The sequence below is a fragment of the Podarcis melisellensis genome (assembly GCF_964234715.1).
Source record: "Podarcis melisellensis genome assembly, chromosome: 9".
Lineage (NCBI taxonomy): Eukaryota > Metazoa > Chordata > Lepidosauria > Squamata > Lacertidae > Podarcis > Podarcis melisellensis.
The window spans coordinates 28,089,207-28,101,717 of NC_138541.1; the positions used below are offsets into that span (position 1 = coordinate 28,089,207).

At 40.8% G+C, this 12,511-nt stretch overlaps 2 protein-coding genes across 7 annotated transcripts in view; one reads left to right on the forward strand and one right to left on the reverse strand.

Annotated features, from left to right (window-relative positions):
- REC114 (REC114 meiotic recombination protein) overlaps positions 1-12,511 on the forward strand; it is a 76,062-nt gene that overhangs the window by 51,204 nt on the left and 12,347 nt on the right. For 2 of the 6 annotated variants that reach the window (XM_081925339.1, XM_081925346.1), the window contains exon 1: positions 6,733-7,649. The exons of 1 other annotated variant lie outside the window; for it this stretch is intronic. In XM_081925339.1, coding sequence (XP_081781465.1) covers positions 7,587-7,649 — 63 coding nt within the window. In that variant the 5' untranslated portion in view covers positions 6,733-7,586. 3 more of the 6 variants (XM_081925349.1, XM_081925354.1, XM_081925340.1) reach the window with 3 other exon arrangements.
- MAD2L1 (mitotic arrest deficient 2 like 1) lies at positions 10-5,883 on the reverse strand. The gene is made up of 5 exons (XM_081925831.1): positions 5,771-5,883; positions 4,116-4,262; positions 2,345-2,465; positions 1,389-1,492; positions 10-537 (listed from the first exon to the last, which is right to left on the reverse strand). Exons 1-5 carry the CDS (start codon positions 5,841-5,843, stop codon positions 365-367), a joined length of 618 nt encoding a protein of 205 aa, XP_081781957.1. The 5' UTR covers positions 5,844-5,883; the 3' UTR covers positions 10-364.

Genomic DNA, 12,511 nt, shown 5'->3' on the forward strand with positions numbered 1-12,511 from the left:
CAACAAAGACAAAATTAAGTAGTTTATTGGCAGTAGACTCACATTTAAGTAAATATAGGCAGTTATACAGGACACTTATGATACAAAGACCAGTTAAAGTTTTACTTTATTTTTTTTATCCTACAAAATACAATTAAAAACATTCAGTCCACACTCCTGTAATAACCAGAATGAGGAAATTCAGTCACATATCAAAGAACAGGATTTCAGTATTCATTCTTAGAAATACATCCACAGTATATTCAAGCTATGTACAAAGTATGTTTTCCCTGTTAGTTTTACTGGAATGCAAAGGATCTATGCAGAATGTAATTACTATTTGCTAAAGTTAAGAGGAAGCTTATGTACAGTCTTATTTGCACGGTCAGGGGAAGCTGTCCTTTTTGTAGGCCACCATACTGTTGACTTTGTGTATTGTAGTTGTGAAGGAACGAAGACGAACTTCTTCAGAGTTAGCAATGAACTGTGGACCAGACTCTTCCCATTTTTCTGGAACAGCTAAGTCTTTGTCTGTGAAAATCAGCAAGTCAAATGCACCTGCAAGGAAAAACCCAGTGTTACTGGATTTATATTGCGTGCCTATATTCTAAATTCATTTTTAAGGGTAGAATGAAATTATATGCTCGTATTTAAAATTCAACCACATTCATACTTTTTCTGTATTAATGCTGCAACAATACATTAATTGAATTAAATTAGGACTGGATCATTCATTCATATCCATCACTTGATGGCTAACTGAAATAGGATTATCAGAACTGCAGTTTACTGAACGAGTGTTCACCAGATTTAGGGCCATTGTCATACTATGCCTCCAAACAATTTTACTGATGCAGCTCTTTACACTTACAGCCTTTCCTCCCCATGTTATGTCAAATTAAATGTGAATCACTTTCATTGAACTTTTGACAGCATCTCCTGCAAACAGCAGCAGCACCAGTGTCAGAAGTCTGCTTGTTTGAATTGCTGTGAAGTGCGAGTAAGCAGGGCAGGATGAGGGTGATAAACCTCTTCCCTTCCACCCTATAATTGTTCCTGCGATCCCACCCTATTTTCTTTCCAACAGGTGTTACACCTGATCTCAGAGCACCACTGAGAAAAGGCTGGGGAGAGCATGGGCAGGGAAAGGATACAGCACCATCCAGTTTGAAGACACTATTTTGAAGCTGTTCAGCCCACTCAGATTTTATAAAATAATATGGCATCATCTGAAAATGAACTCATTGTTCACCTTATTCCAGATAAATTGTTTACATTCCTTAAACGCTTGGCAATGTACTTCTTTACAGAAATTAGGTTGTACTCATTTCCTTGCTCTGTAGCCTATACTACGAATCAGCCCCCAAATGCTGCATTCTGTCAAGAGCATCAAGTGACAAGATACTTACATGTTGTTTCTAGTAAAGGAAGGAAAGTTACTGTGGCTGTTATCTGTCTGATAACAGATTTTATTTCATCCTGTATAGCTTTCTGAGATTTCTCTCTCGGTGCACTAAAATAGCAATCAAAAGCTGTCATTAAACAAGTCTGACATCATAAATTAACAAAGCTATTCGTATTTTACATAGTAAATATCCACTGGTCCAACTTATATGCCATGTTTGGTGTGGTTGCTTTGCAGGTTTCCATTGCCTATGCCAGGAAGGAAGAACCATTGGCTTACAGGCCAAGTTAGGCCTGGCTGGCCCTAAACCTACTCCAACCTGATGTAATATGCAACATTAGAGGTGGGACAGGAACAATTAGCAGCCTTACAGTTACACTTCTGGCAAGTCCACTTCAGGTAAGTATGTGCTGGGCTATAGAATATTGGACTCTTTACTCCAAGAGCAGCCAATACCTGACTATAAATTGTGGCTTGGTGAATTCAGAGCAGTGATGAAAGGGAAAAGCTTACTTTGGGTCACTTGATATCATGCAATTGACAGGACATGCCCATCTGTCAGAATGGTCCACGGGGGTGGGGTAGGATGGCGGAGGTCAGGAGCTGGTCTGCCCGTCAAATCTTTTCCTCCACTCCTGGCCTACATCTATAGCATTGTACTTGTGTGCATTTGCTGCTGACACCCCAGGCCTTAGAATGGACTAGCTGATGACTTTGCAAACACAACCCTTGCTTTACTCATTTGCACGCCCTTTGGAAGTCCCCATTTTGAAGGAGGCAACTACATATCTCTATATCCACAAGCATATCATCCATCTCTCCAAGACAATTATGTTGTCACCACAATTTGCAATGTGCTTTTTTGGACCTGGGGTGAGGGAGGAGCACAATTTGAATACAAAGCTGAATAAATGCCTACATTTTGCACTGTTTGAAACAATGGTGTTTGAGTGCACTTACCTTTCATCCTTTGCAGCTTTGTCACATTCAATGTCAAACTGCCATCTTTCCAGAACTTCACTGGTTTCTTTACTGGAGATCACCACTACTAGCCGCTGAACTAGGCATTCATAGAGCCATTCTGGAAAAAAACCAAGACGAAAAATAGCTTCCCAGAAGTCCCAGTGTTACTAAACCACCTGAAATAAACACTACCACTGCCTTTCTGCAAACTATTAACCATACAGACAACCTGCAGTTTATAGGATACACATGGTACACTTGATTTAGGAAGCCTGATGTGCAAAAATTATGCCAGAATGTCAACTAAATAGAAATTTCAAATAGTATTCCTATACCATCAAACCTCCGCTCCCAAACGCCAAAAACCTGGAAGTAACTGCTCCGGTTTTCACCATTGACTTTGCCCTTTTATCCTCGGTTGTCAGATGTTTCAGAAGTCGAAAAGTCTTCTGGAACGGATTATGTTCGACAACTGAGGTTTGACTGGACATAAATGAGGTGACTTAATTTTATACACGAGGAATGGCCAACTTCTGTATTCTTGGTAGTGGATCTGTTTTTCTAAATTGCTTGGGAGTCCACAGTATGTTTTGCCACACAAACTGATATTATATGGCTTCAGGCTTTACCAGTTGCTCCCATCTAGCAGTAGTGATTTCAGAGTTCTGGAACATATATGCAAGGTATATACAAATTACAAAGGTAATACAAATGTATTACCAACACCCATTATTGAGGTTGCTGCTAACTGCTCCCATCATGAAAAAGGACTCTAAGAATAAAGGCGTGTTTACCTTTTTACTATCTTCTGGAGACTACAGAAACAGAACTTCACTGATGCAAAAGCCCAATAAAGATGAGTTTATCTACCTTTCCATTTCTTTGAAAAGGAAGTGTCTGCTCAGCTTCAACTGATTCTCCAGTTATGTCCCTACCTAAAGAGCACAAATCAGGCCATTTGCCTAATCCAGGTTAGATTACTGAAAGGAGTTGCCCTTATAAGAGCATTTAGAAACTACAATCAGTGCAAAATTTGGTGGCAAGAATGCTTTCTGGTGCTCAAAATTCAGATCATGTTACCAGTCTTGTTCCATCAGCACTGCTTCCAGTTTGTTTCTATGTCCAATTCAAGGTGCTGGCTTTTACCTATAAAGTCCTGGTTTGAGGGCAGGGTATCTGAAGGGCCTCCTGCTCCCATATGAACCAGGGCCTCAGTTGTAGTAATCAATCACCCTGAGTTCCTTTGGAAGGAATATAAATTTAATGAATGAACCACAATAAGTCCTGTTTTGAGCTCCACAACCAAGGAGGGAATGTTTGGCTGTAAAAGGTAACAAAGGTTTTTTCACTGGCAGGACCCCAGTTGTGGAACCCTCTCCTATGTAAGTCTAACTGAAGCTATATTTTATGGTTTTTAGGCAGGCAGACAATACATTTTTCTTCTGTTATGATTTTAAAGGTTAGTAATCCTGCTTTTCTGATGTCTGCCCTTTAAGCGATTGAAAAGAAACAAGAGGTGGCATAAGATTTTGCTGAGACCACATAGGCACTGTCATCCAAAGAAAGATCTTGTATTCATCTGCTTTGTGCAATTTTGACAACAATATTTTCTTTAAGTGAAAGTGCTGAAAGTTTTAAAACTACTTTTTGCCAATTTGTTGAGCTACTGGGGTCATTTTAAATTATTATAAGTCTGAGGACAGGGACTGTGTTGTTTTCTTAATTTCTATGCAGTAAAAAGAAAACTGTCAGGAAATCATAAAAATACCTTTTAGCTGTCCCACCACATTGTTCAGATAATTTTTAAGTTCAGAGTCTGCAGTTACAAGCATAGTAAGTCCATATTTCTGAACACGTGTAAATGTTTCAGCAGGATAGATCCCACGTTGGTATAAGATACTGTTGATACCATATGCTAGAAGGGGAAAAATATTCAAGTGTTAACAATACAAGGACCATCACCTTACTTTTAAATTCATTCAGTTGCTTCCAGCAGAAAGCATAGCATGTGCCTGTTTTTATAAGTGGCAATCTTCTCTGCAGGGCAGAGATAATGGCTCAAGGGGCAGAGTTCATGCCAGGTGCCAAAGCTATTGGTTGACAAAATTGGAATTAGCAGTCTATTATTTTATTGTGGCTACAAACCAGTAACACACATAGTATGCTTATTTTAAAGAGTCACCCTTTTTTTGACATGAAGTTTAAAATGAAAGCAGATAAGGACTCTAATAATTGCACATGTGCTTTTATTTTGGCAGTGCAACTTCTGCTTTAATACTACAGTTGGTAGGCTAAAGCTACACTTGCCAAAAATCTTACATTGTTAGCTTTAAAACGTAACTTCACATTGTTTATTATTTAATGAAAACAATCATCTTCAGACCTAAGTTTGTGTGGTAGGTTATTTGTACGCCTCCAACTTTATGTTTGCTATCTGTATCATAATTTTTCCCAACACCTAGAACTGAAATTCCACAACTCATAGAATACTTGATTAAATGGTATCAGGTGGACTTATGCAAAATGCGAAACAGGTAATGCTGCTCTCTCACAATACTTCAATTAGATGAAGTAATATGGCAAGTGTTTGTAAATCAATATCTGCAAGGGCTTATGGCTGAGGGATTCTAACTTGAAGGGAAGCTTAAACCAAACCACAAATGCTCATAACTGGCCCAAGAGTGGACAAATTGGAAATTGGAATAAGCATGCTTATTTTAAAGAGTCACCCTTTTCCGATATAGTTTAAAATGAAAGCAGATAAAGACTCTAAGGAGAACAGGCAGTGCGATCCAGTGCTTTGTCCACAAAGCTGGGAAACCTCACCAGCGCGGTGCTACCGACGTGTGCGTGACTATCAACATCTAAAACAACGATGTCTTGTGGTACCTTAACACTACTATATTTATTATAACTACAAGCTTCTGTGAGCTACACGACCAACAAGGAAGTTGACAGCGCAGTACTACAGGTGCCTGCTCAGAAGCACGTTCTTTTCAAGGGCGCTTACTCCCGGGCAAACGAGTGCTGGATTGCAGCCTGGAGTAATTTACCTTGGAAAGCTAGTCCACGCACAGCCAGTAAGGTGTTTTTTTCTTTCTTTTATATTGCCATGCAAACTTTTGCTGGCACGCTGTGGGGCGCTATACCCTCAGCGACAGGATGTTTGCGTAAAGCAAATAAATCAACGTGGGGGAAAAGTAAAGGAAAAGAGAAGAAAGGATGGCTGGCCTATGCTGCGTCCCGCTCCTTCCCCTCCAGCTCGGGCGCCATCATTCCCTCGCAGCAACATCCCCTCCTCCCGATCCTAGGCGGGCGTCCCTACTCGGAAGTAAAGCCCCTTGGATTCAGCGGGGCTTACTCCAGAGTAAGAAGCAGCCCGCCCAACCGAGTCCCTCCTCTCTCCTTTCCCGACTAACTCACAGAAAAACTCGGCGACGATCTCGGCGCTGCCCCGCAAGGTGATGCCCTGCTCCCGGCTCTGCTGCTTCGCCATTCGAAGAGGACGAGGCGACGGGGGTTGAGCTCGGACTCCGGGAGGAAACACGCGGCGGCAGCGGCGACCGACTCGCGGCTCGCCTCTCCTCAGGGACGCTCTTCCCGCCACCTGATTCAAAATCCAGTTCCGCCTCCTTCGCGTCGCGCGAGAGTACGAGGCAACAGAAGGCGCTCCCCCGTTGCGCGTGCGCAGCAGGAAAGGGGGTGGGGCCAACGGCAAGGCAAGGGTCGTTATCCCCGACGCCCGTGTGCTGTAAAGCGTTCTGGTGCCTCTAGCCTATGGAAACGCGCATGCGTGAAATTTTTGAGCGTTTCCGCCCCCACGTCCATTTATGGTGGTTTATTAGGGAGCTCCGTGGGTTTTTGTTAATAACGGGGAGAAGCGCGGATCGATTCTTGTTTCTCATAAGGAGAGGTTTATATTTTTGGGGGTGTATTTTTTTTCTCTAGGGAAGGAGTTGCTGCAAACTAACATCTTAACTTGAAAGATGCAGGCGTTTCAGCTTTAAAAGTTAGAGCGCTGGAGCACGTGGCAAAAAAAAGAAAGCAAATACGCTGAGGTTTATTAGCAAAGAAAATTAATGTAAACTTACGTGCAGTGTGATCGCCACTTCCCCCTTTTAGATTTCAGTTAAATTCCATTCATACCTTTTATGATTTTTTAAAAACCTACTTTTTGAACCAGGCATTGTTTTAGGAGCGAGGTTGGTCTCTTGTATCTTCTGTGCAAATCTTTATCCTTGCTTTTGCTACTGGAGATGTGTATTTTAGGAGCCCGCTTTATTTTTCTGTGTTAAATCATTTGCAACATGGGGTCTTTTTTGTCGTTGGATCCCACCTGGGACCTTAGCGTTAAGGGTGGGTAACTAATAAACATAAAGGTCAGCTTTTTATTATTAACAACAATTATATTACTTGCCACTTTTTATTTAGAGGCAGTAAGGCTGCTGAAGTATTTTGGGGCTTCATGATGTCTTTTTGGGCGGGGGGGTGGTGGAATGCTGTACCTACAGGGGTACACGAAAGGGTTTCAAAAGGATATATGGCAGAATTTAGGCTGGATAAAATAGTATTTAAAACAATCCCCAATTAATCTTCCAAGAAGAGGTACACCATTAAGTCTAAACTTTCAAAAGGAGTATATGGTTATTTTAAGTTTGGGAAACACTGCATTAGCAACAACAACAACAAATTGGTACCACACCCATCTGACTGGGTTGCCATAGTAAGGCAGGTATTCAGCCACAGCCCCTAAAATCTCAGGAATTAAAAACGCCCCAGGAATACTTAGTGGATTGATTAAAAATATAAAATGAAGACAGGCAATACTTCTCTATATGTTCAAAATGCAGTAACATAGAGTAAAAAGGAAACTAGCTTGAGAGCCTCGTGTGGAGTAGCAGAATATTTAAAATATTTTTTTAAAGCTCTTCAATGTGTTCCAGAGTTGTGTTTAATAGATTTCAAGATGAAAATATTAGAGTATTTGTAGTCCACCAAGGGGTTTTACATTCAAGTAAGAGTGCATATTGGGTGCATTTGGAAGGCATAACTAATACTTTGGGAAGAGAGTTCTTGCCATTTAACAACAATAATGCATTGCTTAGTATTCAGTGCAAGAATTGTGATCTATCCTTTTCACACCCCAGTAAACAAATGGTAATAGCCTTTTATATAAAGGTTGTTTGGTGCCACAGTTTATTTTCTTCGGGACTTAAGTGTGTATATCTAATAACAGGATATGATGATGTGGGCTTTAATCAACAAAAGGTCCACCTTTGGTAAAATAAATCAAGTCTGTAAGGTACTATGAGGCTCATTGTTTGCTGCAAGAGTATCTAACATGGCTGCCCATTGACAGTTTGGGCAGTGGCCTTGAAATATATTGAAGAAAATAAACTTTTAATGGTCATGGGCATTTAGACCACACTAATCAATATAGATGGGACGCGGGTGGTGCTGTGGGTTAAACCACTGAGCCTAGGGCTTGCCGATCAGAAGGTTGGCGGTTCGAATCCCGTTGCTCAGTCCCAGCTCCTGCCAACCTAGCAGTTCGAAAGCACATCAAAGTGCAAGTAGATAAATAGGTACCACTATGGTGGGAACGTAAACGGTGTTTCCGTGCTCTGCTCTGGTTTGCCAGAAGCAGCTTAGTCATGCTGGCCACATGACCCGGAAGCTGTATGCTGGCTCCCTTGGCCAATAAAGTGAGATGAGCACCGCAACCCCAGAGTCAGTCACGACTGGACCTAATGGTCAGGGGTCCCTTTACCTTTAATCAATATAGAAATCACAATGAGTCTGTCTGTTTTCTGCTTTATCTCAATGGTCCTGGTGGAAGATTGAGAACATACTGTGAAGCAGGGGAAATTCTGTATTTTTTCCTGAAGGATTTTTTCCTCTACATAGTGAATAGAAAGGATAGTAACTGCAGAATTAGCTGAATTAGTATTACAGTTAAGTCATTAATATTATTACAGTTAAGTCATTAATCAAACACAGTCACAAAGTGATTTATCAAAAAATATTTGCCATTTCAATTAGTATGATTTTTTTGGTAGCTTCCCCTTTGAATTGCCCACAAGATGGCAGTGCTTACCTAGAAGTTCTTGTCTACCATGTTCCCTCAGTATTATGAGATGCTTTTCTGTAATTTCTGAGCTGTTTCTAGTTACATATTGTTCCTACATTATTATATCCAAATACCATTCCATACAGAAATAACACTAGTAGTGTTGCTTATTAGACTTGGCTTCTTGAAGCAAGTCAACACAGTCTTTGCTGACTTCACTGCACTGCCACAAGATAGATTAAGTGATGAGCTCTCACCAGTGTTTGATTGTATTTGAATGGATTTTCATCTGCTTGTATTCAAGCTATCTCCCAGCTTGTTTCTTTGCCTAAAGGCCAGGAGTATACCAAGGAGCCTAACGGGCTCCATAAAGTGGGAGATGTGCTCAACAGCCTGAGCCATTTGGATGTCCCAGAGGTTGGCCACGTCTTAGACAGGAGCACCAGTTATATCAGCCAGAAAACCCCCCAGAACTGTTTGGGAAACCCATTGGATCCATCCGCCTCTGAGGGTAACCACTCTAATAGTGCTTTTTTTGTAGGAAAAAAGGTAATCATTACCATGAAGTTCTTGCAGTAAGTGCCACATTTTAAACATATCCTGCAATGTACCTCATCTTTAAATAGCTTCCTGCTTTTTGTATCAACTGCAGAATGACGTTCATGTAGTGATCATGATTCCACATATTGGGTAGGGTTGAACTTAGTAAAAGGGGGTCCTATCGTCCTGATGAACACCCACGAAGAAATTGTCCTTATAAGCAGAGACAATGAAGTTAGTATAAGATTTACCTGAGAGAATCCTCTTTCATATTCACTCAAAGAAATTTACCTTACTCAGTTTGTCCTTGACTTAGACACAGACTTTCTGCAATATTATTATTATTGGTTAAAGAGGAACATTTTTGCCTGGCTCCTCAAGGTGTATAATGAAGGCTCCAGGCGAACCTCCCTGGGGGAGAGCATTCCACAAATAGGGAGCCAGTGCAGAAAAGGCCCGTTTCATGCTGCCACCCTCTGGACCTGTTGTGGAAAGAGGTACACAAAGAATGTAACGCACAAACTGTTTTTCTTCTTTCTCGTTAATGCATGTCTTGCCTAGTCTTAAACATTTTTTCCTGGAGTGTATGTATAAAAAAGGCAAGAAAGAGACAAGAAGATGTGCTAAATTAAGCAAGGCATGAAGAAAGTGGATGGAGATTTTTTTACCATTTGCGGGAAACCTCAGGAGGGGACATCACTCTTGTGCTTGGTCCGGCCTGCACGTTTTCTACAAGTGTCTGAGAACAGAATGGGTGTTGGGTTAGATGGCCCATTGGCCTGATCCAGTAGATGCATCTTATACATGCCAAGACCACATCCCCATGCACACAGGCCAGATGTTGTACTGTCCCACCACACTGCTCCTTGCTCTGGTTTGTTATAAGGCAGCTTCCTATCTTAAAGACGACGGGCTTGGGACTTTCACTTCCTTTCAAACTTCATTATTGCAGAAACAATGTTGATGAGAAAAATACAGAGATTTTATTCTGAATAATAATAAGATTGAGATGAGCCAGATGTATTGAAGCAAAATAGGGTTGTGCCAATCACTGAGCAGTCCCCCTTCCCCCCAATCATTCTAAATACCCTTGTGATCAGAAGTTCTCAATCTGGACAAGGTTTATAACAAGGGAAAGAAACACAATGTTCTCAAGCTCACTTCCCTCCATTAGGGAAAATAGGGTTCTTCAGCCAAAATCTAGTAAGATCATTTAAATAAGATTAAATAATTTAGTAAAAAGGAGAAAAAATGCTCTTGGGAATGGAAAGGTTGAAGCTCTATAAATCAAAGAGGAATGTCTGGCAAAGGTCAGCATCTTATTAGCAAGGGGTGGGGGAATGAACATAAACGCATGAGAAGAGTCCAAGAGTAAAAGCATCATGATAAAAGTTGTTCAGTTTTTGTTAATTGATTCTCATGAAAACTTACAGATTCTGGCTTCACACAATTAACTCAAGCCAGTGTCAATTTACTCTTGGCAGAAAGCCAAGGTCTGCTTGACCTAGAAACTACTTACTCTGATTGGTTAACGACCAGCACTCAACTCTGTTATCTAGGAACGCTAGCACAGTTTGTGCGGGGTGTGTTAGGAGTAGGAGTGCTGTGTATGGTTAAGAGAGAGAGAAAGAAAGGATTTATTTTGCTTTGTTTTGTATGCAGAAACTCTGCTGGTTTTATTTTTCCTTTTAATAAATCCTGTAAATAGTTATTCTGAGTTTAGCTGACTAGTCATTTCCACCTCAACTAGCTTCTTTGCTGTGCAGGAAAACTCTGCTACGTTTGGGCTAAAGCCATTAGAGCTATGCCTGACACTTCAAAGTTCCATGAAAACCAACTCAAATACCTATGCCAGTGAAAGTTAGTATTCCAGATAAAAAGCAATTGGAAACTAGATGTGACAAACATGACTTAACAAGGTGCAACTGCAGGAAAGAAATGGCATTTCTACTGAACTTTATCAGGAAGTATGTACACAATAAGAGCAAACACACATGATGGGGAAGGCCTTGTGGAATAGAGAGGGAGGAACTGGAGACCCTTATTTTATGAGGCAGTCTTAAATTTGGTGGTCTCTGTATCTTATACTGACTTTTACATGTGCAATCTAGAATTTATCAAGAGGCCCATCTCAGTACAGGGAATGGGGGAACCAAAAATGCTTCTACTCCAGATCCTTTCCCCAGCTCTCAGGCTTGAGTAAACTTCTTTAGGACGCTTTCAGACAATGTGGATACAGTGGCACCTCGGGTTACATACGCTTCAGGTTACATACGCTTCAGCTTACAGACTCCGCTAACCCAGAAATATCGCTTCAGGTTAAGTACTTTGCTTCAGGATGAGAACAGAAATCGTGCTCCGGCGGCAGCAGGAGGCCCCATTAGCTAAAGTGGTGCTTCAGGTTAAGGACAGTTTCAGGTTAAGTACAGACCTCCAGAACGAATTAAGTACTTAACCCGAGGTACCACTGTACTTCCTTTTCATTCTTTTAGCATACTGTATTTTTCGCTCCATAAGATAAACTACTGGTATATCAGAATAATATTTCAACCATGTAAAGTGAACAGCAGTCAACAGTGGCATTGAGAACCATCACCACTGTCATTAACAAATGAAGAGAGACTTTAAGGTTCGAGTACTCTTCTGGTCTTCTGTGAACCCCAAGAACTCATCATTGCTAGAGTCAGAATTTATAAAACTCAGTTGCTCAGAATCACTGGCATTACTTTCTTCGCTATCTTCATATAAGATACCATCTTTGTTTCCATCCAAAGCATTGCTAATGCCACATTTTTTTGAATGACTGGACAATGATTTCCTCCTCCGAGTGCCATGATGTTTTCACCCATTCACAAACTTTTTTAAAAAAATAATTTTTATTAACAATCAAATCAAATCAAATCACATAAATTCCAAATTACAAAGCCGAATTTTAAATTTTGGTTGGGGGTACCCATATTTCAAGTTCCGAAGGGGATCCAATCATCTTCTTGCTGCTGCTTTCATGCCCACAAATCTGTCCAAATAATGTTCACAATTCTATCCAATCTTTTCTTGTTGTTTTCCACATCTCCTCTTGTTGTTTTCATATATTTTCCTTTTCTCTTTGTGACCTGTGATGGTCTCCACAAGCGGGCTAAGACATATTGTAATCCTGTGTGGGGTTTTTTCCATTCATCCAAGAGCCATATCAGAGGGCTTCGGTATAATATAGCTTCCATAAATAAAAACGCTCTTACCGTCGTTAATATTCACAGGTCTGTCGCTCCCTTCTCAGTCCTCTGAGAGGTTCGCTAGGAATCCAGTATGAAAACAAATCCATTCCTCCTCCCGGTCATAAATCTTTCGACAGAACCAGCCAACATGGCGACTCTATTTTTATTGGTGCGTCATTCCAAAAGCTCTTGTTCTTTTCTCAATCTCCGTAAAACAAACTTTGGTTATTCAATTCATTTCCAAACAGTTTTTATCATCCTGCTTAGGTCAGTTAGGCGAAGGTTCTATCTCGAGGGGGTTATTGGTTAATCACATAGAAGAAAAGAAAAAAGTCCCCC

Excerpts from the sequence above, each read along its gene's own strand:
- MAD2L1 (XM_081925831.1), bottom strand. The coding sequence starts at position 5,843 with ATGGCGAAGCAGCAGAGCCGGGAGCAGGGCATCACCTTGCGGGGCAGC. Across the intron at positions 4,263-5,770 it reads GATCGTCGCCGAGTTTTTCT|CATATGGTATCAACAGTATC; the intron begins GTGAGTTAGTCG and ends TTCCCCTTCTAG. Across the intron at positions 1,493-2,344 it reads AAAGCTGCAAAGGATGAAAG|TGCACCGAGAGAGAAATCTC; the intron begins GTAAGTGCACTC and ends TTGCTATTTTAG.